At 40.4% G+C, this 27302-nt stretch overlaps 1 protein-coding gene across 2 annotated transcripts in view; it reads left to right on the top strand.

Moving 5' to 3' along the window:
- The window catches only part of GRM7 (glutamate metabotropic receptor 7), a 621924-nt gene that overhangs the window by 457078 nt on the left and 137544 nt on the right, over positions 1-27302 (top strand). For both annotated transcript variants that reach the window (XM_034998142.1, XM_034998141.1), the window contains exon 7: positions 2243-3178. In XM_034998142.1, coding sequence (XP_034854033.1) covers positions 2243-3178 — 936 coding nt within the window. The remainder of the gene's footprint in view (positions 1-2242; positions 3179-27302) is intronic.

Raw genomic sequence — 27302 nt, 5'->3', positions numbered from 1 at the left:
AGAGCAATAAATTCCTTTTCTTTCCCCCTTATCTCTTAAAATTATACATTTTTTTTAAAAGCCTCAGGTTTTCCAGTATTTTTCTAACCTATTTTTTGGTCCAACTGTATTAAAAATGTATGGGGAATATCAGTTAAATTTGTTCATTGGGTTTTATCCTGTAAATTAATTTGCTGACTTAGGACACCTTTTGCAACGTATAGATACTGAAAGTGTTTATTTAGTACATATTTTTTCAGGACTGTTGGTTATAACAGAAATGCAACTTAATGTGTTTCAGCATAGCAGAGCTTATTGGCTTGCATAATGGTGAGGTCTAGGGCACATGCTTCAGGCATGGCTATATCAAGTAGCTCACACAGTCTAATCAATAATCTTTCTCTTCTCTTTCTCAGTAATCCTTTCCTTTGAGTTGACTTCTTTCTCTTACAAACTCCTTCCTTATTATAGCCATGAGTACTGGCATCTTTACATCCTAGAAATTGCCAGTCCAACAAAAACAAAAGATTTTTATTGTGTGTAATCTTAGTAAAGGTAAAATTAAATTCCTTTCCATTCTATAATGATCCTGTCCCTGACCCATATTCTATGGGTAGGGGGTTGGAATGTATCCGTTTTTGACAAGGTGTGGTCCCTAGAGAACTGCCAGCAACATCACCCAAGATTTTGTTAGAAATACATACTCTTGGGGCACCTGTGTGGCTCAGTCATTAAGGGTCTGCATTCGGCTCAGGTCATGGTCCCAGGGTCCTGGGATCGAGCCCCCCATTGGGCTCCCTACTCCGCGGGAAGCCTGCTTCTCACTCTCCCACTCCCCCTGCTTGTGTTCCCTCTCTCACTGTGTCTCTCTGTCAAATAAATAAAATCCTTTAAAAAAAAAATACATACTTTCAGATCCGCTCCCATACCTAAAAAACCAAAAGATTCCACTGTGGGGACCAGCCTACTGGGTGATAAGGAGTCCTCCTAGTGATCCTGATGAATGCTCAAGCTTGAGAACCAGTGCAATACACTGATTGGTGGAGATTGGGTCGTGTGAGCAAACCTCCTTCCCCATGCCTGTCCCTGCCACAGGGCTTCCCTGTAAGTTGCATCTTACAGCAAGCACATACAAAATAGACCTGAGGAACTGACGTCAGGAAGGAGGAAGAGTAGATGCTCTGCTGGCAAATGGGAGATCTCTGCTACAATGAAATTTCAGCCCAATAGTACTTTTTCTTTGTTTCTAATGGTATTATTTCTCACGACACTATTGACAATGAATTCCACTCCAGAAAACCACTATTGTAAGTAAGCAAATCCACATTCATCCTCCTCTAGGATATGGTATTTTAGTTTTAAATTTCATCTCCAGGTAGGTACATGACCAATATTGAAGGATTTTCAGGGGATGCCTAGGTGGCTCAGTCAGTTAAGCATCTGCCTTCAGCTCAGGTCATGAACCCAGGGTCCTGGGATCAAGCCCCACATTGGGTTCCCTGCTCAGTGGGGAGCTTGCTTCTCTCTCTCCCCCTGCTGCTCCCCCCTTGTGCGCTCTCACTATCTCTCTCTGTCAAATAAATAAATAAGATCTTTAAAACAATAAGGTTTCTAGACCATATAATTTTTTTTTAATCAAATGCTTCCCACTTAGATATAAGTCAGCTACCATTACAGCCTTCAGTAACGAACCTTGTTGATCTAGGTGATAAATAGTAGACTAGACTGAATTTGCTTCAAAAATTCTCATTGACAATGGCAGTGAGGCCTACAGAATTTTAGGGAAGGTAGTCAACATTGCAATATCATTCAAAATAAATTTAAAGCATTTTTTTTTTAAAGCAGCTAATAGGGGAGATACATGTAAATTTTCGCATTCTTAAGATTTTTATTTCAGTTTATCATATGACTCCTCTGGGCATTTGTTGAAGATCCAAAGGTCTTTTTACTTATTTTTATTTTTAGCATATTCTTATTTGGCAGGTCTAGGGTAGGAACAGGGGATTTGTATTTTTAATAGTTTCCACAGCGAATTCTTAGAATCAAGCAGGTTTGCCATACTCCATAGTGGTAAGAAGTAAGGATGCTGGGGTAGAATGGTTGGGGTCAGATCTTAGTTGTAGTTCATACTGACTGGGGGGGGAGGGGAATAGTTGCTTAATGTTGTCAAGTCTGAAATGCTGCTGTTATCACTTATATTCCATTCTTTCCCTTTTCTCTCAACTAATCTGCCAGTTACTCCTTCTCATTTCTTATGCTGCAGATAGAGGACATGCAGTGGGGTAAAGGAGTACGGGAGATCCCCCCCTCAGTATGCACACTGCCATGCAAGCCGGGGCAAAGAAAGAAGACACAGAAGGGAACTCCGTGCTGCTGGACCTGTGAGTCTTGCGACGGCTACCAGTACCAGTTTGATGAGATGACATGCCAACATTGCCCCTACGACCAGAGGCCCAATGAAAACCGAACCGGCTGCCAGGATATCCCCATCATCAAACTAGAGTGGCATTCCCCCTGGGCCGTCATCCCTGTCTTCCTAGCAATGTTGGGGATCATCGCCACCATCTTTGTCATGGCCACTTTCATCCGCTACAATGACACGCCCATTGTCCGAGCATCCGGGCGGGAACTGAGCTATGTTCTGTTGACTGGCATCTTTCTTTGCTACATTATCACTTTCCTGATGATAGCCAAACCTGATGTGGCAGTGTGTTCTTTCCGGAGAGTTTTCCTGGGCTTGGGTATGTGCATCAGTTATGCAGCCCTCTTGACAAAAACCAATCGGATTTATCGCATATTTGAGCAGGGCAAGAAATCAGTGACAGCTCCCAGACTCATAAGCCCAACATCACAGCTGGCCATAACTTCCAGTTTAATATCAGTTCAGCTTCTAGGTGTTTTCATTTGGTTTGGTGTTGACCCACCCAACATCATCATAGACTATGATGAACATAAGACAATGAACCCTGAGCAGGCCAGGGGAGTTCTCAAATGTGACATTACAGACCTCCAAATCATTTGCTCCTTGGGATATAGCATTCTTCTCATGGTCACATGTACTGTGTATGCCATCAAGACTCGGGGTGTCCCAGAGAATTTTAATGAAGCCAAACCCATTGGATTCACTATGTACACGACATGTATAGTGTGGCTTGCCTTCATTCCCATTTTTTTTGGCACTGCTCAGTCAGCGGAAAAGGTAAGTGAAAATGCACACCACACTGTGCATTTCAGAAATGTGTTTTTGTAAATACTGAAACCGAATCAATTGTACAGAGTGAGAAGTTTTATATCCTGAATTACTAGGCATCAGTGCTATAGAAATCTAAAAACTGCAGGGAACTGTGCTATGTTCATTTCACTGGAAACCAATCAAAGGTAGCTTTTTCAAGTTAATTCATGATAGAATTATTCAATGTAGCAAGAGATTATCCAGTATAAAATTGTGTGATCTATCCAAATTAAACCTTCCTATGCATTCATTACCCACCTTCTCTTCTTATACATATGTTTCCTTGGGATAGGAGAAAAAGGCCACAATCCCTCATTAGGATGAGGATGGTCATTACTAGCTCGCTCTCACTCTTCTTAGTGACCATTTAGGCTGTCACTGTGGATTGGATCTAGGGTGTGAGCAACACAATATATTAGAGTTGCCCATTTACATATTACATGTGTATGTATATATATAATAGATGAATATAGGAAGGTTTTGGTTATCGTTCCACCCTAGGCTCCCTAAAACTAGATGAACATGAATCACATCAAGTGATTCAGAGGGATGCCAGAGACTCAACTTTCTAGCAGCGGGAGGGACAGTATGCAGTAGAGCTAGTGTCATCGAGCCTCGGAAGTTCAAAATTAGTGGGCCCTAACCCGTTGTCCTAGACAAGGCTAGTGTGCATGCGCCCCCATATAGTTATGCATTTTTACAAATCTGTAAGTTAGGCAGCCCTAATGTGTTGATTCTTAAAGCGATTAATGCATGTCTAGCTGTGGGTTTGACAGGCGTGCAAATTAGGCAAAACTAAAGCATTGATTCTAGGTGAGATTCATACACATCTGACTTTTATACTCACCTGGATATGGTTTTGTGTATATGCAAATGAGGCAGTTCTAATGTGTTGATCTTAATAAGATGTGTTGTCCTTCATTCAATGAAGTCAGCTCTGACAGGGTGGTTCAGGGGAAGCCAGACCCAGGCCTAGAGCTCTAACTGGCACGCTGTCTTGGAGAGAGCACAGTTACGGCTTGATTAGAAGTTAGAACACAGGGAAGCTAGCCTGATTCCATGTTACTTTGGAGAAGTCTACAAAACATTCAAGGACTTAGTCCCCTACATGAGGAAAGCAAGGATTGAAGTAGGAATCTCTACAAATTCACAAATCTGTGCCTCTAGGAATTAGTTGAATCTGAGTTTTTCAATGTTACTTCTGTTCTCATAGAATCATATAAATAATTAATGACATTTGACTGGTGTTGCACCTGAGAAGATGTCTTTCACCTAAATTATTTGATTCAGAAGCTATCAGTTTGGACTGTATGGGTTTTGGGGGCTTGTTTGTTTGTTTGTTTTAAATGAGTATCTCATAAAACCACAGAGAATTCTGCAACCAAGGACAGTGAGTGGTTCCAGATACGGTTTTAGTGTAAAGTGTCTTAGAGGAAGTTCTAAAATATATGCTCAACAAGCATAGTATGTTTCCAACAGTATATTTCAAATTCATAATGCATGTTTACTGTCTATGAAACCAACTTGAATTGCATTTTATTGCTTCTATCTATCCCTGGGCCAGGGGAATAGTAAAATATGAGTTAGGGTAGTGAAATGCAATAGAGAGAAAAAGAAAAAGAATTTCCCAAATATATGCTGGTAAGTTGATAACGATTGAACTTTTTATGGGAAGTGATGTGTACACAATCATCAAAGCCTATGAAGATAATAATATTTTTTTTATTAAAACAAACACAATTGCCTATGTAACAGGTTAAAAACATTAAATCCTTTTCTTGTAAATTTAGTCTTGGGGAATGCAAAAGGCAGGAATACCTGCAGCTGTTTTGTAGAAGGGTCTTGTAATGATACTTGATGATGTACGTGTCTACCATTTCATTTGTCATTTCTAGCCATTTCTAGTCATGACTATGAATCTTTTCAGTAAGGTCAAGTGTATAATTGACTCACTTAAAAACCTGAAAATGATGCAGGGTTTCAGGAATTGAATTCACTGATCCCAGTTGTTCTAGAAGGCTTTGAGCTGGTAGAACTGAATTACAGGAAAAAATTAAGCTGTCTTCAAACAGTGTCCTTTGTATCCTAGAGTTGAGAAGACACATATTTTTTCTTTGTATACTCTCAATGGGTTTTGATGTTTTACATGGTTGATGGGCACAATTAAAGGTACTAAATTGCCAAATGGGAACAGTGAATTTTATATGGAAATTCACACATCTTAAAGATAGGCATATGGCTAGAGAAGCATGAGTGATAAATTAAAGATAGTTTTTGTACATGAAACCATGGAATTTAAATTGTGGAAGGTGGCAGATTGCCAAATGCAACAGAGATCACAGAAAAAGGCATCATTGCCAAGCTAGCAATATTCAGAATCACAGCCCTTACATTTTTATTTAGATCAAACAATTTAAGTGTTTTAAGTGGAAGAATTCCATTGTAACAGGAAAAAAAAAAGATTAGGCAGTGAGTTCAGTAATAACTATTTACTGTGTTAGGAAATTGAGTTCATTCTGATTATGCTAGGTGTATCTTTGTGAAATTTCTTATCACTTGAGTTCCTTAGCACAGCATAAAGGATGATAAATGTTTATTTTCTTGTGAAACATCAACACTCAGTATGTTTTTGCTTTTGTGAAGAAGGATGCAGGAGATTACAGTTATCTTGTTTTATTATTGCTAATCCTGTGATTTTTTAAAATGGGGATCATGCAGCGTGGTCAGGGATGGAAGACGTAAACTTAAGCCATAAGAGAATGATCCTTGGTTTTAGGAATTCTATTTAGATGACTGAAATGATTCAAGGAAACACCGCAAATAGTAGAGTAATAGCACGGTAGGAGTTATTAGCTGGTCTAGTGAAGTGGATACTGGCAAGAGCTGTTAGAGGACTAGATTGTTTTCCATTAACACAAAGGCTTGGTTTGTGGCTTACGTATCTTTTTTGCATGCAGCCTGGAAAAGAGCATGCTTTAGGTAGGGAGGATACAAGCTACCCTCCCAAAGTCGGAGAAACCCTGCAGATGCTATGATTATCCAGATCTTTTTAGCCAGTTGTTGTTGGGAGAACTTTCTAGGTAAACCAGTGTATCAATTTTTTATACATGGATCAGGAGACACGCTCTACACCACTTGGCTCTGCAAAGGCAAAGTAGACCTTGATATAAAATGAGTGATGTTGGAGGGTCTCAGAAGTCTTCCCTTTGGTGGCATATATGTTTGTTTGGGTAGGCGATTGATGAGAAGAGGAGAAAGTAAAGGATTGAGGCATTTTCTGTTCAGAGAAAAAGGCTGGAAAAAGAGTAATGGCTTATAGGAAGGAGTATGTCTTCTGTAATGCCACGCGCAGTCCATTCTTCTGCACATAGCTGAATAGAACAGCATGGATTACAACACTTAAATAATTGGATTCTTTGATTTTCATTTAAGAATTATTCCACTAGGTGACAGAAGTAGGGCTACTGCTAGCAATCTCTGAACCAGCTCAGGGTCCTTAACTCTGTGGTTCTCAAAATTGTGTCCATGATAATCCCCATTGGAACTTGTTTTTAAATATTGTGTATCTGCCCCTCCCAACTGGTTCAATAAGGCAATAGGATGGACATAGAACTCTAGACTTTGTAACGAGCATGCTGGAAGGATGTCAGTGCAAACCAAGCATGCGTCTTAAAACTACTTGAGCATTTTCTTCCTAATCCACAGGATTACGAAATATGTCATATAAATATTTCCTGATCTCTAATTTTAGAGCCTTTAGGAATAAATTAATTCTCATCTCAAGCAACAGGGAGGTCTAGAGATCAAGGAACCAGGAGATCAGAAAGACATTATTCACAGTCAAAGACAAAGTCTAGACTCAGAAGGTCTGAATGAAGTGTCAACTCCAAGGTTATGGTCAGAGACCTTACAAGGCAGGACCAAGGCATGGACCCTGCAACCAGAGGTAGTAGGAGGACAGGCAGAATGTTTCCCAAGAGTATTTCTAGGGGGTTTGGACTATAAACCAACATTTTGGTTGTCCACATGTAGCAGATAGCTCCCCAGAATCTGAACACAAAGCAAACCAATCTAGGACTGATATGACAGATCAGAAATATTTGGCAGGTAGGTAAACATTTCCTAATCCATGCCCTAGGCAGACATTGATAATCAATTACAGTGAGCTTCCCCTGAACCCAGGTGAGGTTTTGAGCTATTTGTTGACTTCGTGCAAGAGCCATTGGGTGCCTTTCATTAAAATTAATCGACTTAAATATAAAAGAATAGGGAAATGGGGATGCACTTGAATTAGTCTCTAATTCGTCTCTGATTACACATCTCTTAAAGTTTCAAATGCCATACAGCAAGGAGCAGTCCTAGCTCTCTTCGGGAGTAATATTTTCACACCTTTGAATAGTGTGAGGCATGCTGTAGTTGTCACACAAGGAATGCAGGACAGACACCCAGAAACAGGAACTCCACTTCTGCTTTATGGAAAAGCGACAAGTGGACTGAAGTTACCAGGCAGAGGAAGCGCTATGATAACCCAGTGAGAAATTACATCCCATGTCAAAAGTAGGGGGTGGGATTTTCACCACATGGTACAGAGACTGAAGACACAGATTGCGTTTAATGCAACTTTGACTCTTGAAAATATGAGGGTGTAAGAATAAAATCTAATAAAACTGCATTTTATGGGAAAACTTTAAAACAGCATGAACCCCAACATTTCATTCCCAAATTAAACTTTTGGCAAGAATCCCATCTTTTTAAAGTGACGGACCAAGTTGATTTTAAATACTACAGCTTATAAGCTGAAATACCTGCTTTCCTTTCTCAGGCTGATATTTTCCCTTATGCTTATGTTGAATTATGCAAGGTCTTCCCTCTGATGCAATCCCCCCTCCCCGATTTTGGAGGCCTGGGCCCTATGACAGAGATAATGATGCAGTGAGGAGCAACAAATCCAAATTATGGAGGACTGTGTTTGGATTTATCCCTGTAAGCCAACACAAGTTTATAAAAGTGGGAAGAACGTCAACACAGGGTATTTTGGAATGTGAATTCCAGGGCCAGTACTTAAGGATGAGCAAAGGTGAAGCATCTCGAGTTAAGAAAACTAAGTCAAGTAGCTCTTGTAATAGATGGGCAAAAGATGGTGCTGGTTTGAAGAAGGCCTGAGGGACTAGAAAAGATAAAACAGGTTTGAAAGCTGCTTTGAACATTTTGAACATTAGAAGAATATGTGAATATAATATGCCTTATCTTTCCTTTTGTGTTATGCTGCTTTGTTACTGAAATGGAGATATGCTTAGAGATACTTTTTTCTTTTTTTGAATTTTGCAAGTAGCAATTGCCCACTAATTAATTTGCCCACTAAAGGCAAGAGAAAGGACTTCCTCCCATTCTCTGTATATAGTCGTTGCCAACAGTCTGATGACCCTGCCTCTAGATACATAGATATACACATATACATATACAAAGACAAAGGTCTTTTAAAACAAAAATCCTGGGCGCCTGGGTGGCTCAGTTGGTTAAGCGACTGCCTTCGGCTCAGGTCATGATCCTGGAGTCCTGGGATCGAGTCCCGCATCGGGCTCCCTGCTCGGCGGGGAGTCTGCTTCTCCCTCTGACCCTCCTCCCTCTCATGCTCTCTCTCACTCTCTCTCTCTCAAATAAATAAATAAAATCTTTAAAAAAAAATTTAAAACAAAAATCCTTACTTTTCTGGAATACTTAGTAGAACCTTCACCTGCATCTAAACACAATTGAGAGACGTGTCCCAGTGCATAGCTTAGGCTGAGGTCATTTGTGCACCCATGCTGTGCTGGGCAAATATACTGGTGGTTGAGGTCTTGCTTCTGTTGTTTAGTTTTGTCTGTTCCAATTTATATCAGAAGCATATGGAACTGTCTCCTTTCTGCTTCCTGCTGTGACCTTGATGATAACTGAGCTCCTCTCCAAACAGCACTCTGAAGCCAGCTGTTTGCATGTCAGTGGCTTGGGATAGTGCTGTCCTGTATTCCCCTCATGATGGATCAGCTAATTTCAGGTGCAGTCACCTAGGATAATTGGAGTCTTCACCATCTTAGTCCCTTCCTTTAGCTGAAATAGCTAGTTCAGCAGGTAAAATCCAAGAGCCTGTGTATAACTGAACTGAGTGAGAACTAATAAGGAAATAGCTTAGTATATTAAAACAAAAGATCCCACCATTAAAGGTTTGAACAGAGAGGTGCTCAAGAAAGAGAAATTGCTGCTAAAAGGAAAAACTTAGCAAGTCTTGAATCAGTCCTCCGTGGGGTGTCCCCTGAGAGTCCAAAGTATCTTTCACTTTGAGATCTCAGCCTCCAAAGGACACAGTCACAAGGACCCAGGCCTCACTTTTGTAACTAGTATCAGGACATTCAGACAAATCTCTGTTCTTTAGCATTTCTGAGAGCATCAAAGTCTACCTGTCATTTTCAGAAACAACTCTTCTCAAAGCACAGGAAATGATAACAGAACATAGTCTGCTGATGAGCAGTCAGGGGGTTGCCAAATCCAGATTTGGGATCCTGAGATACCCATTGTACAGACCACAATACTGGTCTACTTAGTATTTTGTGCAGGTCCCAGATGCCCTGTGGTCCTAGAAGACCATTCCTCAGTACCCCATCATGCTGTGGTACTCGGAACCTAATCAGTGTACATTGCAGAGATGTGTCATTTAAGCTTTTGGGTCCTAGGTTCTTCCATCTGCCCCATGTGTATAATCATTCCTACTTCTAGGTTTGTGTAAGAGAAAATGAGATCTTTGAATTGCTTAGTACAGTGTTTATAAAACTGATGATATCAGGTGCTGGTAAAGGTGTGGAACAACTGGAACTCCCACATAATGCTGGTGGGAATGTACAAGTTAGTCAACCACTTTGGAAAACAGTTGGGCAAGTTCTTAAAATGTTAAGCATGCACGTTCTGTACTACTCTAGCCATTCCTCCTATCTCTTTACCCATGAGAAATGAACGAATATGTCCACACACACTTGCACATAATTTTTTTGTAGATTTAATTTTAATAGTCAGAAACTGGAAAAAAAAAAATGCCCGTCAATAGCTGAATAGATAAACAAGTTGTGATCTAACCATAGAATGGAATACTACTCTGCAGTAAAAAGCAATGGATTATTGATATATCCAACAGCATGAATAAATCCCAAATAATTAGGCTCACTGAAAGAATACAGACAAAAAGAATATGAACTGTATAATTCCACTTATACCAAAATATTTTTAACATTAAAATTAATCTCTAGTGAGAGAATGCAGATCATTTGTTCTCTGGGGATGCGTGGGGGGCTGACGAATTACAAAGGAGCACAAGGAAATTTGGAGGGTGATGTATGTGTTCACTCTCTTGATGTAGTGGTGCGTTCACAGATGCATGCATATGTCAAAGCTGATCAAATTTCATACTTCAAATACGTGCAGTTTATCATATATCAGTTACATATCGATAAAGCTGTTAAAAATTGCTTTGCCAAAAACCCTCTTCCTTCTCTGCTCCTCTTCTAGTTTCTTGAAACTTAATCATTAAGTGCTCTTATGCCTACAGGCCTATGTGCACAGTACTGAAACTATAAATTGTACTGGTAATGAAACCAGAATTATATAAATGAGTTTACAGTATAAGAGCACTTCAAATACTCTATGGCACATGGTAAATGCTCAGTAAAGGAGAACTGTATCCTTCCACCGCAGGATCCCCTTAGCAAAAATTGCTTTCTAGGTTAAGGCAGGAGAGTCCGTAGAAGGTAAAATAGTCCTATATTTGGGAAAACTGAAGGTAGAGGGGTTAGTATGGATTAGGGGGATGACAGGAAGTAACTCTGAAGAGGCAGGGAGAGGTAAGAGCTTTGAGGACCCTGTATGCTTGATTTTGTTTTTTAGGCAAGGAGGGGTAAATGTTCTTCAATGAATTTTAGGGCAGGGATGTGTGGGACATTGTTGGATTTATGGTTTCAAAAGATTCCTCTTTTCTTATGAGTAATGGTTTGCATGGTAGTTGTGATATTAAGATTTATAATAAGGGTATGTTTGGTCTTTGTTCCATTTCTGGCACAGAGCTCCTAGAACCCCTGGAATTTCTGAAGAGATGAAAGCAATAAAGGTATCTTTTTTTATATTAATGAGGTGACTTTTGGACCCTACTGAAGGATGGGGGCTGGTTACCAGGAGAGCCAACCATGTTATTAGAGAGTTGAAACTTTCAGTCCCACTCCCTGACCTCTGGGAAGGAGCCACATGTTGAATGGATTGCCACTGACCATGATTTAATCAATAATGCCTATAATTAAGCCTCCATAAAAACCCAAGAGGACAAGGTTTAGAGAGTCTCCAGGTTGATGAATACTTGGAAATTTGGGGAGAATGGCATGCTCCGAGAGCAGGGAATCTCTGCGTCCTTTCCCCATACCTATGCACTATGCTTCTCTTCCATCAGGCTGTTCCTGAGTTATATCCTTTTATTAAAACACACACACACGTACACACACACAGCAACAACAAAAACAACAACAACGACAAGGGGTACCTGGGTGACTCAGAGGGTTAAGTGTCTGATTCTTGGTTTCAGCTCAGGTCATGATCTCAGGGGTCATGGGATTGAGCCCCATGTCAGGCTCCATGCTCAGCAAAGAGGTGGCTTGAAGATTCTCTCCCTCTGCCCCTCCCTGCACTCATGAGCGGATGCGTGCTCTTTCTCTCTGTCCCTCTCAAATAGATAAATGAATCTTTAAAACAAACAAAAACAAAACAAACCAAAAAACCCAGTAATGTAGTAAATAAAATGTTTCTCAGTTTTGTTAACCACTCTAGAAAATTAATCAAACCTAAGGAGGGTGTTATTGAAACCTCTAATCTATAGCCTGTAGGTCGTAAGCACAGGTGACAACCTGGACTTGAGATTGGCATCTAAAGTGGGGATGGGAAGGTACAGTCTTATGGGATTGAGCCCTTAACCTATCGAGTCTGACACAATTTCTATGTAGAAAGTGTCAGAATTGGGTTGAATTATAGGACACCCAGCAGGTGTCAAAGCTCTGCTTGGTGGTGTGAGGGGAAAAATCCACACATCAGAATTGAGTGCAGAACCTTTTATAATTGATACGTGAAATTCTACCCTGGAGAGACGGACAGTGGTTACCAGTGATGATTTAAATGGACTTTTCCTATATTTAGACTTTTAGATCCATGATAGTATATAACTCAAAGGATGAGGAAGACTGAGACCAGTCTCTTGGAGAAAAACACTGGATCAGAGCTGGTATCCAGCCGTCCCCACCTTTATTTCCCTTTCAGTAAAGGAGCCAAACAAACTTCCCATACCAGGGAGTGTTAGCTGGGATCTGAGAATTAGGATCCTGCTCCCTTCCCTGCTCCATAGGATGGTTGGTGGAGAAGAGACTTGGGAACGCTGCCTCCAGTCTACACCCTCTGTCCCCAGGTAGAGAGGAACCTATAGGAGAGAATACAACACAGTAGTTGTTGATTTATATGATGGATATTGGTAAGAATGGCTTTGAAGAGTATACACTAGAAGTATTGTCTGTGCACAGTCTCCCTGTTTTGGGTATCCTCAGTGTGTTGCTACCACTCTGGTTTCTTCCAAGGATGATAATGGGTCTCTGGGTTTTGAATCGTAAGCCTTTCCCAATGAGTAAAGTTGTTCTCAGCTGACTGGCACTTGGATCTTAGAATCGGGATGCCTTGCCATCTGCTGTGGAGTTGTAACGTCTCAGATGGCCAAGTTTGTTCACCTGTGCCCTTGGTAGCTTTCTACCACAGTTTAGTAGCACACTTGGCTCTCTAGGTCTGGCTGAGTTTGGCCATAAAGCTTTTGGGAAGTCAGTGCATCAGAAAGTGAGCAACCTCCAAAAAAGAAAAAAGAAAAAGATCTAATTACAGACTTCAAAAGGACTCATGTGGAATATCTCAACTCTGAACAAAAGTCACACTTTCCTATTCAGGACTCATGTACATGGAGTTGTGGGGGAAGAGAAGGGCATACCAACCATCAACAAAGAAATTACAGGGCAAGGCTGAGTGTACAGTATAGCAAGGAAGGTGAAGGACAAGTCCATACCACTAAATTAACAATTCCTTGAGATTCTCAAATATCCCTATGACTTGGAGGAGGAACCTCAGTCAGGTACAGTAAAATGGGCAACTGAATGACTGAAACAGAAAGTCCCATTTTCTTTCTTATATTGCAGGCTCTCCAATTTCACTTTAAACGTTGATGTGATACACTTTTCTGATTGATCACTTTCAGGAAACTAATATTGTTTCCAATGAGGCTTGATTTATATATAAGAAGTCAGTTGTTCACAGCTGGGAGATTCTGGCCTACATCCCCAAAGCCCCAGATCAGCTAGCAATGATTGGGCCTTCACATCCAAGACTAGGTATTTAAGATCTTCCAATTCGATCAAGTCCATTATGTTTCTCTGGTAACCTTCCCGGTACCCTGTCAAAGTGACTAGGTTGGGACACCACGGCCAAATTGTATTGTTGATGAGGCAAGGGCCGCTATCTGGTGCTGGACCAAATGCCAGCTGAACGGAGTGCTTAGTTTTAACCCAGAAAAAAATAATTATCTCTTTGTTTAATGTTCCAGATCTTGAGGTGTAGAAGTATCCAGTACATTCTCTCTCTCTCTCTCTTTTTTTAAGGAAATTTAACCGAGAGGCAAGGAACCACACAGATAATTCCAATTTACATAGTGAAATTCAGTCTAATTCCTCATTTCTTTTTCCCAGAATCCTTGCTGGGTGGACAGGAGTAGGGATAAGTGTTTTATCAGACTTTGGCACTTGTGTGTTAATTTCACAACCGGGGCATTACCCAGTTAGAGGGTAGTGGGGAACAGGCTCAGAATCTTTAGATTTTCCACTGTTGAAAATACGGCACAAAAGCGAACAAACAACAGATAGAGGCAAACAGCTGACAGGAAATGAACCGGATACTGTAAGAATGCTTATGGCAGAGGAGACTCACCATCTGATTCTAGGGTTCGAGCTGTGTGGATGATTGGTAAGTGAGCTCGTTAAATTTTAGATCCTAAAAAAGAGCTTTGGGAAATGGAAGGGGCTATTGTTTCATTTTGTCATAGAAACCCAGTTTCCCACTACAGCTGTTAGGAAAAGAAAATGTGAGGGAATGATTCCTTAACAGTGATGCTGGCAATCAGTCTGCCTGACACAAAAGCGCTGGTGTCTCTAACGGGTCCTCAGGTGCCTAAAATTGAAAATTGTCTCTCTAACTTATTTGTGTACTCTCATTCAGCTTTATGTTCCAGCTGATTGTTTGGCTTATAATCAACCATCAATTTTTTGATCCAATGCTTCCCATTGCACGGGTCTAAAAACACCCGGTTAGTAGATGTACCGAAACAGCAAATGTGAAAGAGTTCTGTTCCCCATAAGAGCACTTTTTTCCTCCAGTGCCTACCCACCCCTGAGCTGGATAGTCTCAGAAAGAGAGTTTTCAAATAGTTTCTTTGTCTTTTAGAATGGCCCTTGTTACTTAGCAATTGATTTTTCAGTGCCTGTAACATGTCAGGCCCTGAGACCCCAACAACTGGCAATCCTATCCCTCTCTTTTCTTAAAAAGAATTCTCCAGTGGCTTCCCATGGATAGTAGTAGTATGAATATTAGTATTGTCTCTCTGTCACCATGCAAATTATAGCATTTAAACTCTTCCTTAGAGTCTATGAGATCTAGAACAAGGTTCATAAACTGTGGCTGGTGGGCCAAATCCAACCAGCTGCTTGTTTTCATAAATAAAGTTTTATTAGAACACAGCCATGTTCATTCATTTACATACTTCCGGTGGCTCTTTTCATGCTACAAAGACAGAGCTGAGCTGTTGTGGTAGAGATCGTATGGCCTGCAAAGCAGAAAATACTTACAATCTGGACTTTTACCAAAAAAGTTTGCTGCCCCTGCCTTAGATGATGGGGTACCTTCCTATCTTTCTGACCCTCATTTCCTATGCTTCTCATGCTTGTTGATTTCCCTTCATCTTGCTGTTATTAACTCCTGCCCCTGAACATACTGTGACCATTTTCTTCTCAGGACCTTTATTCAGGATGTGCCATTTGTTGAGGTTGCTATCATCCAAAACTTCTCTTTCTCATCATTCAGACTCATCTCCAAGGGGTCTTTTAACTCTCTTCCATCCCAGCTAAAGTTCTCTCCAACCCAGTTACATCCTATTTCTTCCTGTCTTTCATCAATAACTAGTGTCAATAATTATTTTGTTCATGTACTTTTTGCCCGTGTCTCCTCACAAATATAAGTAGCTTGAGTGCAAGCACTTGGTTTATCTGGTTCTGCTCTGGATCCCCAGGGCCCCAAACAGTGACTCAGTGGCTGGCATTTGTAAATGCTCAGTAAATTTCAGTGAGTGGGATAAATGAATGAATCTGTTTTGGAGTAAGATGCAACCCCGGCCTTCAATATAAAACCATCAGAAAGTAGCTTTATTGCAAGAAATTAGAGGGATTGGTCTTGCTGGAGCATTATGTTTATGAAGACTGCATAGACAAGGCAAATTTTCAAAGATGATCAGGCACTCTTAGAGAGGCCTTCTAAACTGAAGGAACTGATTGTGGAAGTTATTTATTGAAATTAACTACCAATTCATATACAAAAATATCCAATCTCAAACCATTTTTAGTCTTCAGAATACTAAAGATGAAAAAAATCCAATAATATACATGGTGGTGAGGGAAAATGGTTATTCTTATTAACTATAAATGGATGATAAAACCTGTTTTTTCCTTTTTCTAATTGAAATATATTTGACATATAACATTGTGTAAATTTAAGATATACAACATGTTATACTGATATACTGGATCTTATAATGTGATTACAATTATAGCAATATTTAAGACCTCTATCACATCACTAAACTTATCAAGTCATAAGGAGGGCCTCTTTAATGCTATTCACCAAGAGCTTTTAGAATATAAATGACTTCTGACATAGTAGTTCCATTTCTAAGGAGTTTAGGATAAGGAAGAAATTGGAAACACTCCCAAAGATGGAGATATCAGAATGTTCGTCAGAATCTAAATGTCTGGCCAAAGGAAAGTGAGTAAATGCATTGTAGATCTTCCATAAAGTGTACTACTTGGGACTGTTAAAAATGATGGTGCAAATTATCGAGTCTGGAATACCAATGGTTGAGCATTCTCTATGCATCAATCGCTAGACTGAACACTTTGTATGTATTTTCTCGTTAAAACTCCACACCAAACCCTAAACAGATGTTAACATCCACCCATTTACAAATGAGAAAACAGGGGCTCACACAGGTTAAGTGACTTTGGTCCCAGAGCTGGGTAAGGACAAAGAAATTTGCTGATAAAAGCCTGTCTCACAAACAACGAATCATGGAACACTACATCAAAAACTAAGGATGTAATAATGTATGGTGATTAACATAACATAATAAAATAAAATTTAAAAAAAGCCTGTCTCACATAACCACTATATTCAGGAGTGTGGACATTGACAATAGAAATAGTCATTTCTGATACCCTGGACAAATACTTGATCTTTTTGTGCCTCAGTTTCCTTTATTGTAAAGTGAGAATGACAGTAATATATATATCTCGAAAGGTTACCATGAGGATTGAATGAGTTAACTAATTGCATGTGGGTACATGGGTTGGGCACTGTTGTGTATGCTGAGGAAGCAGCAGGAAACGAAGGAGATACATTTCCCAGTCTATACTCCAGTAATGTAGTGGAGGGAAGATAGACTTTAAATAGATGAAAAAGACAGAGAATGTTAGACTATGGCAAATAATATGAAGAAAGCAAAGGGAAACGGAATTGCCAGGATTGGGGAGATGGTATTTGCAATTTTGAATTGGTGTTCAGAGAAGGCTCCACTGAGAAGATAACCCTTGGGCAGAAATTTAAAGAAGCAAACCATGAGGAGCTTTAGAAGAGCATTCAGGTAGAGGGAACAGCAAGTGCAAAGGTCCTGAGGCAGAAACATGCCAGGAATAGCTGAGAAAAGTAAGGGGGACAGTATAAGTAAGGAAGAACATAGTAGTTGAAGGGGATAGAAAAATAGAGAACAAGGTACCAGTTCGTGTGGAATCAGATTGGATGAAGTAGGAAGGCTTTACAGGGTTATGTATGGAGGCAAAATGATCTGACTTCAGTTTTGAAAGGTTCAACATGATATACATTTATTTCATATAAAGTACTCAGAACAGTGCCTGATACATGTTAAATGTTCAATAAAGTGTAGACATTTTAATTTGTGATATTAGCATCATCATCTATTTTCTAGTTTCAATATATTTTCCAAAATTTCTTTGGGACTACTATACACTGTAAAAGAATAAGAAAATCTTCATCTTCCCTATCCCCTTATATACCCATGTACATGCCATTTCCTCATTTCATGCCTTCAAGAGAAGGCTGTTTGTGCTGGAAAATACAAGGAAACTGAATTCTTGCATCAACCCTGTCCTAGAGCTCAACCTAGGAATAGTTACACTTGAATAGACCTCAGCAGGCTGGTAACTTCCTGGGACCAGCCATTATGGCTCCTGTATGTAAATATGCAATAATGCAAATACAGGATCTAGGAAGACCATGGTGAGATCATTGCTTGTGGCAACTGCCCCACTAATTCTTCCTATGGTATTTTTAAGGTACAGCTTAATCAAGTAGCAGCTCATGAAAGAATTGTCCCATATTTATAGCCTTTTTTCTCCTACTTTTTGTGTGTGTCCAGTTTGCCATTTCTGACAGTTTCCAATTTCAAACATTCATTCATTCATCCCACAAATATTTATTGAATGTCTAATATGTGTCAGGTACTTTTCTAGGTGTTAGGGATGGAACAGTGAGAATAAGACAAATCTGTGACCTCAGGGAAATTCTATTCTGGTAGAAAAGTGAGACGATATTCAAATAAATAGGTAACAACAGGAAGAAATGGGGGAAATAAAGACAGGTCTGGAATAGACCTTGCAGGGGCTCTTGTTTTAGAGGGGGGTGGTCCGTGAGGACTTCTTGGAGGAGGTGCTGTTCAAGCAGAAATCTGCATGAAATGAGATAGCAGAGGCCAAGTTGCCAAGGAAGAGCATGGGCAAAGTTGCTCAGGGTATAACTGGCTGGAGAAACAGAAGCTGTAATGTAGAGGATGGAAGTAGGAAATGGGATCAGGGAGGGAGACCGGGGGATGTTCGCACAGGGTTTTAGAATCCACTCTGTGCAAGATGGGGAACAACAGGAGACTTGACAGCATGAATGATGTTTTAGAAAGACTACTTGGGCTGCTTGTAAAGAGAAAACTGTAGAGGGACAGGAGCAGGGTCAGAGAGGCGGATAGCAGTTTCAGAAGCACATGTACATTTGATAGAGCTTTTGCAACTCTGTTCTTGACATAATCCATGGAATGAAAAATTGAAATAAAAGTGATTTAGAGCATAAGCATCTCCTTTTCCTCCCTTTGGGGAACTCACTTTATCAGACCAGAGCAAAGTTGTACAACTTCCCTGAAGTAGGCAAATTCTGTAGGTAATGACCCAGGGTTATGGACCCTAATTCTTTTTTTCTTCTACAAAGAGGTGGGTTTTTCAGGCTACCTGACCAGTGGCCATCTAAGATAGTTCCTGACAGCAGATGAGCCTCTCACATATATCCTCCTCCCCCATTCATTCAGCACATTTTATAGAAAACCTTGATGTTCCACATGCCATGAATCAGGATCACAATATTGGGTCTTGCGGGTTGTATCCTGCACAATGCCAGGACCTGCTCTTCATACAGGCTACAATGGAAATGTCACTCCATGGAGTTGTACAGTGTGTAGACTGCACAACTGTGCCTTGTTATAGCCTGCCACTGTGCCAGCCACTGGAAATAGAGATGACCAAGAGGTAGTCTTTTCAGTTTACTGAGAACCTAGGTTATAGTGACTATCTTTGTCTTGGCTTTCTAATGAGTTTGTTTGTTTATTAGCATCTTTTCTGTAAATACTGAAGTGGCTAGACTGACAGCAGGGTGCATTTTCAAAAGGGCAAAACCTCTAAACCTCTTAGGCCTCTGGCAGTATTCATTCTGGAAACCCATCAGAGACATTTCAGATCAAAGCAGGTAACAGAGGGAGCTGCAACCAGGGCTCATCTGAGATTCTAGACACATCCCTGAGCACCATCTGGGCCTCTGCTGAAACATCTGCAGGCTCTTCTCAAAGCTCAGGGCCCTCACACCATGAGCAAGATGAGATACACAATCTAGGAGAAACCAGCAGATGGTGAGTTGCCCGACCTCTCATGGGGCTAAAAGTGTCAACTCAACATCAATTGAGAAAGTGTCAACTCAACAGTTGAGAAAGATGCAGTCATTTTCTATTCCCTGACATTTCTCCCTTTCCCTCCCCCACCCCACCCTGTATGTCTCTGTTGCCATTCACATTTTATAATCTTATGTCCTGTGGTGTCTTCTACTGCAAAGGAATGATCTACTCAGTCATTTGACTTACTAATTTATTTATTCATTCATTCAGTGTATATTTAGGACTATCAACTGTGTACCTGGCAATATCCAGGCCTTGGAGAGGGAACACAATTGACAAGGTTAGAGCTTTCACTTTAGTGAGAGAAAACAGTCATCAGATAATTTCAGATAGTCATATGTGCTCTGAAGAAACTAAAACAGGCAAATGAGAATTGAGAGTGGCTGTGGAGAGCAGTGCTCCTTCAAACTGGTAATCATGGAAGGCTTCTGTGAGGAGGTGACAGTTGCACTGACTTAGTGATGAGAAGGATCCAGAGAGCAAACATAATCTGTTAAGCTCGTTCATGCTGAGGTGCCCAGATACTTCCTTTCCCCCTTTCTTCTTTAGTCCATTTTTTTTTTTTTTTTTTTTTTTTTTTTGCCAAATACTTGTTGAACATCCATTTTAGGGAATAAAAGGAATCAAATTTCCTTTTTTTATGGCACTTCATTCTGGTGCAGAGGCCAATATTAATTAGCAAATGAACATGTAATATATCAGTTGCTTAAATGTTGTGACACGATGGGTTGGTGGTCAGAGAAGGCCTCTGTGGAGAGTGACATTTGTGCAGAGAACAAAGCAGAGCAAGAAGCTATGAATACATCTGGGAGGGAAGTGGACAGTGAGGAGCAGTGCTCCAGACAAGGGGACAACCAAATGCAAGGGCAGGCGCTGAGACAGTGGCATGACTGGCAAGAGGAAGAGCCAGGAGTCTCGTGTGTCAGCTGTGGAGGGGAGGAGGGGATCCTAGAGGGACAGGAACCTGATAATTTAGCCATGGCCCATGGTGAGCAATTTCAATGTTATTCTACATTTTATGGAAAGTTATTGGAATGTTTTGAGCAAGAGAATCACATGGTCTGATTTATAGTTTACAAAAACTTCCTGGCAGTTATGAGGAGAACAGACTCTAGGGGTAAAAGTAGAAACAGAGAGATGAGTCACGGACAATGACTGCAATCCAGACAAGAATTGATGGTCTCCTGAGCTGGAGAATTAAGGCTGGAGATGTTGAACATGGCTTGATTTTGGAGATGAGAAGATGGCCTGGACAGAATTTGGTGACTGCCTTTATAGGGGGTATAAGCAAAGGAGAGAAATCCATATGAGTCCCATGGTTGTTGGTGTCAACAGCTGAGAGGATAGCAACGTTATTTCCTAAAATGGAAGAGGCTATGGAAGGGGCAGATTGGTGCAGGAATGGTGTGATTTTGGACACGGTAACTTTGAGATGGCTGTGAAAGATGGTGCAGTTGTTAGTTAGGAGTTGGATATCCAATTCTGGAATTCAGGAGAGATGCTGGGAGTTCGCAGATTACAAATGATACATTAAGCCTTGAGACTCTGTGAGATCATTTAGGCATGATGGTAGGCAGGGAAGGCAGAGGAATGATCCTGAGGATGCTCCCATATTTAGAAGTAGGGAAGAAGAAGGGAGAGGTGGCAAAAAAGGTTCACAAGAACCTGCAGATAGAGAGGAGGAGAACCATTTCCCAGATACCGAGAGAAGAAAGTGTTGGGAGGAGGAGGGAATGACCAAATGCTACTGAAAATTTGAGAAAGATGCAGACTGAGATGTGAACCCAAACATGGACTTGGGCAATGAGGTCACCACAGGAGACCTTGGAGAGTGGTTTGCTGGAGTGGCAGAGGTGAAAGTTTGGTTAGAGTAGATGCGACAGAGGATGGGATGGGAGAAAGTTGCATCAGCAAGCGTAGTGAAGGCTTTCAAGGGGTTGACTCTAAGGATTCTATAAACAACCCAGATGTAGCTGCAAAGACCCAAGTGATAGGTAGAGGTTAGAAGCTTAAGTTTAAGGGAGAGTGTTTTCAAATGTTTGGATGGCAAAGACAATCTTTCAGAGAGAGAAAACTTAATCATTAGTAGAGTGATATGTGTTCATTTGCTTACTTGTTTTATACAACCTTTCAAAAATGTAAAAACCATTCTTAGCTTGTGGGCAATATACAAATATGTAGATAAGGCCCATGGGCCATAGTTTGCTGAGCCCTGTAGTCCAGCTGACTGCTAGGTTATCTTGCTTGACTGGAATTGGACATATTGTTTTTAGCACATCAATTCCTGGGACTGTTGTGTATGTGGAGGTCTGATGCCTCCATCCATTAAATGGAATATATCTCAAGGCTTCTGATCTAGGATTCCTTTGTGTTATGGTGGAGCTTGATTTTTTTGTTGTTGTTATTTGTTTCCATGAGGATGAGATTTTAAAGTATGTTATCTGCTGGAACCATGGATGGCGTGAGCAATTAGAACTGCAACTGTCATCGAATAGATCTGATAGTGCTGGCAGATTCCAGGAATGAAGGAAAGCTAGCACAGGAAGCAGCATAGTCTCCAGTCGATCAGGACACATCAGAGATGAGGATTGGGGCCGTCGGGATAGACAACAGTCTATCTGAGACAGCAAGGCTCTCCCTTCTCTTTCTACCTCCTACTCTTCTGAACAGAGTGAGGGAGAGTTTCATTCTCAGGAAGACTAGAGGACAAATTCCCCTGGACTGTGGGATGCATGTGTTTGAAGTTTGAACCTTGTTCAGCCATGAGATTTGCCTGCAAATTGGAACATTCTCTGAATCTCATGAGTCTGTTCTTCAGTTCTCAGGATCTAATGTATCACAGATAAGGAACACAAACCTCGGGGGCTGGGAGAGGAGCAGGGATCACAAAACACTTGGCTAAATGTCAGTGTCAAGACTTGTATTAGTATGGACTAGGATATGATGCAGTAAAAGATGAATCTCCATATCCCAGTGGCTGTTGATGAGGTAAAGTGTGATAAAGGATGGGCAGCCTTTCTCTCTGTCTTCCAGAGGATGCTGTCTGTAACCCACAGCTTGTGAGGTCACAGCAGCTTGGGAGGAGTGAGAGAATACCTGAGATAGAAGGGAGTACATGGGTATTAGGTGAGCGCTATCTCTACCACAGCATGCGATGTCACCAACAGTGTGTCCTTGGATGACACAGGCTCACTCTGCTTACACTCCCCACCCATTTTTCTAGCATTCTCCCTCGTAAAAACACGATGTCTCCAACCGCTACAGTGGAGGAAAGAAACTTTCTTTAAAACATTTTTATCAGTTACATAGAAAGGGTCTCATGCTCATGAGCTTTGATCACAAGGGTCTTGAAGTTGTCCTTCATATGATATTAAATTAAATAGGGCTTTTTAATCCTGGAAACAATTGTAAAATTAATCTTAAAAGTTGTGACCTTTTACTCAGGCTTCTGAAAATCCTGTTGGCAATTCTGCATTTAATGAGGCACACTTCAAAGTGGGCTAGACACAGATAATTCTTGACAGAGCAGAAGGGTTTCTCCATGATGAAAAAATAAGCATTCGCGTCAATAGTGAAATAATCAATAATTGACTTTGGTGGATTAAATATGGAGCAGTGATGACTTGAAACATGAATTTGTCTTTTCAGAAGGACTCCAAGCTTGGATATAATGAAAGAGTTAATCAGAGCAAAGGGCAAGGGTGCAGGGACTTAATTATTTTCCTTAAATTTTATATATGCCTCTTAGAAGAGACCCCCCCCCCCAAGATATTTGACCCAGAGGAACTATAGATGGGTTCTAGTCTGGCTCTTTTATTCTACAGATCTGAGAACAGAGGCTCAGATTTGAAGGGACCTGCCTAGGGGCCCATCATCAGTGGCAGCATTGATTTCATTTAATGGGATACATGCAAATTATGTTTCCCACAATGCACTAAGAGTACCACAATATCTTTTCATAGGGACTTTTTTGTTATTCTGAGATATCCTTGATGTTTTTATTATAAAATTAATGTTTGCCATACAAAATTAAACACTGAGAATTTTTATCTTTCTTTTGTGCTTTCTTTCTTTTTTTAAAAAACCATGAAACTAAAATACATTCACTTCCTACTGGTCATTGTACATCTCCAGAGAGGTTCAGAGCATCACTTAATGATATATTATGGACGTCTGTTTAAACTTTTGTTCCTGTATCCTGAGTGATGAGAAATCCTGGTCCTCAAAACATTAGCTTCAGTTTTTGCACTGACATCTGGTGTGTGAGTTTTAGTACTGGGAGTCTGTGCTCTTAGATCAAAGGTGGGCACACAGACATCTACCTATGCTTGCTTCAGTATCAAAAGAAAGATGCATTCTCAGTGCCTAACAAAGCACTGCATAGAGAAGCAGTCTTTGTGTGATTCTGCAAGTGTTTTACAGGGTCATTATGGAGGAGGGGTTGTCAGAAGGACAGATGAGAATAACCAACAAAGGATCTTGGTCACCCAGAGTTCAAGGCATTAGTGGCAACCTGAACCCACACAGCCCTAGGTATCAGCTGTTGTTTCTGGAGCACACTATTGGGTGCTGGCTCTTAAGACTCCAACATACATGGTTGGAGGGTTTCTAGTGAGGACATAAAGGTTGTTGGGATGCTTTTTAAAAGTCATTCTCTTTTATTGAGTGATAGAATGGTGTATTCCATTAACTGTCTTATCACCTTGGCAACATGTCAAGCAAACAGGTCATTTGGCATCATTCATGCAAGCTATCTTGAAGACTGAAGTTTTTACTGAAACTACTGAACTGCCCTGAAATGTTGCCATCATAGCGATATAATGGCTGTCTCCAGGAAAGGAATCCATTTCCATAGGTGAATTGTTCATTGTATGCAACGGCATGATGATTTTTATGCTTATTGTTATTTTTTTTCCAGTGGATACTTAAAAATCAATTTATTTTTATTCTGGTGTGTATCAAGGGTATAGTGTTTGTTAGGATGAAAAAGCAATTTTAATTTAGTGAGAAATGGATTTTCTTTTTTCACAGAGAAATGTCGGCTAGATGAGAGACACATCAAATAAAATTCTCATTCCCGATCCCAGGGGTTGAGGTGGGGAGATGGGGCTGGCAGGAGGACAAGTTTAGATTTTGATAATTCTGTTTGAATTTCTCCTTAGAGCCCTTAGTTGTCAATAAAAGCTCTTGGTAAGCAACACAAATGACCTCGTTAAGACTGTCGTGTTGAACTGGGTGTTCCGAAGCAACAGACTAGCGTGAATTCGAGTGAAAGGATGGGGGCTTGCATCTGCTCTACCACTGTCCACCCGTGTAACCTCGAGCATGTGCCCCTTTGTCCTGTTTCCCTATCCATAAAATGGATTTTAAAGTCACCTTAAGTCTGATTCCTAAGTGAAATGTAAAAATGTCTTTTCATTTGCCCATATCATCTCAACCAAGGTTTTCTTTTTATATTATAATTGACTATAGATTATAGTGTCTCTGGGAAAATTCACATTTCACTGAATTGATGGATGGACCCATTCGTTTCAAAAGCTACATCTGCAGGTCCTTTCTATAATTACTCCATTGCCATTTCGTGTGCTATTTCAGCCAAGTCATGTGCTCTTTCCTTACTATAGTTGTGTGTGTGTGTGTGTGTGCGTGTGCAAGAGACAGGAGAGGAGAGAGAAAAGGAAAGAGAAAGAGAAAAGCAACCCATCTTCACTTAAGCAACCTTATTTATATCAATTTTTGCTAACTCTCTGTGACCCAGCTACACTGGCCTTAATACCCCATACTTACTATACTTTGTCCCGCCATAGGATCTTTGCACATGTTAAAAATCACACATATATTCAAATCATATTGTACTTGTAGCTATCTCAAAATATCCTTTATGCTCATAATTACTTTAAATTATGCTGGCTATTAAACCCCCTGCCTTGATCTTGTTATTTAAAGTATCAAGAGAGAAGCATGTGTGTGTGCAAATGTGTCACAATTTTTTTAAAGCATTTTGATAACTGTATATTAATATATGTGGTTTTCTTTGTAGTGTGATTTTTTTTTTTGTCCTGTGCATCTAAAGGCAATATGCCAAGAAGGGGCCCACAGGTTTCCTTGGATTGTCAAGAGGTCTTGGGCACCTAAGAGCTTAAGATAATCTATATTAGACCATAAATTAGAGCAGGGGCTGCAGCTGGATTGGTGTATTAAGGTTTTTGGCAGACTGTAGATGCTAAATAAATACATGTTGAGTGAATAAGTGAAAAAATAGAAGGTTGGAGAAGATAACCCTTCATTCAGGGATCTAGCTATTTGATATAGACTGCTCAAGTTTACTTCTTAGAGAAAAGGGGCATAAAAATTCTATCTGTTTAAAATGATTTGGGCTGCAAAGAACAGAAACCTGACTCAGGGTGGCTTGAATACCAAGGAGATGTGTGTTCATGAAATCGAAAGGTGGCCAGTTTTAGGTTTCAGTGTGGTCAGTGTCTCTGAAACCTGGAAAACTCAGGCTCTTTCTAAGCTTCTATTCTGCTGTCTGCAGTCAAGCTTACAGGATGCTGCTAGTAGCAGCTGGGGCCATGTGCTTCTTTGTTTCTGTGTAGTAGAAAGGAAGAGACCCTCACCCTCAGCCGTGGGAAATGCAGTCTTCCCTTCAGTCTCATGGGCCAAATTAGAATGAATGCCATTCCTAGACCAAGAAGAGCTGCCAGAGTAATATCATGTATTGACAGGATAAGATTGATGAGCATCCTTGTCTGCAGCTGAGGAGGGGCTGATGGAAAAATAAACAAACAATAAGCCATGCTAGAAATAGGAGGGGAGAAAGGAAAGGTGAGGAAGCAGCAGAGTCAATGACCCACATCTCTTCAGGGAGGCTCATCAGAGGTCACGTTAGCAGGAAAAAAATGTCATTCTATGTTTGTTAAACACTTATCCTCAGAAAAAAAGGTATGGGGAGAGCAAGTCTAAAAGGGATGATATTTATAAGCATTTTTTTTAATGCCTTTAGAGTAGAATTTCACACAAGAATATGCAGGGGAAATAGAAGCATCTCACTCTTCTGAATAATCAATCCCCTCCTTCCCCCAAATAAGGTGGCACACTCTGAGTCAGGCTTTACACACTGTGAAAGAAAGGATACAAAATGAACACCAAAATTTAACACAGTTCTTCTCCGTTGTCATAGTTTATACTTCATATTCATTCAGTATCTGTCTCTCTGATTATCATCTACAGAAGAGATTAAAAAAGAAAGAATGGAAAGTCATCTTCTCCTATAATTACGTACAGATTCATATGCCTACCACCAGAAGGAGAGATACTATCTCAGAGAGGTAACAATTTACGTCTCTCCAGTACCATCCCCTGTGTCCCCACTTTCAGCATCAGGGACTACTCATGCATAATTAACCCTCCATTGATTTCCTGAAATGTTAGCTCTTGGAATGGAAATCTTTATGAAGATGCAGTTGCAGTTAATTTGCCTGCTACTGTTTCATAATAAAGTTATTTCAGAAGAAATTACTTTTTTATAAGTTAAAATTCTCTAAGGTAGGCTGGTAGTCAATGTAGAATTCTTTGACGACTTGCAAGTTTGGTCTTTAATGTTCTGGTAGAAAATCTGGGTATTCTGCCATCACTACCACCTATGAGTAAGTATTCTAGCCACTTATACTATTTCCAAAGGCTTGCTGGTATTTTGGGTATGAGTTAGGAAGTTCAGTTTTTCAGTGTTGTAGGTGA

The sequence above is a fragment of the Mirounga leonina genome, unplaced genomic scaffold (assembly GCF_011800145.1).
Source record: "Mirounga leonina isolate KUSES-001 unplaced genomic scaffold, KU_Mleo_1.0 Mir_94, whole genome shotgun sequence".
NCBI lineage: Eukaryota > Metazoa > Chordata > Mammalia > Carnivora > Phocidae > Mirounga > Mirounga leonina.
The sequence above is the reverse complement of the archived record's forward strand: the minus strand, read 5'-3'. Positions and strand labels throughout refer to the sequence as shown.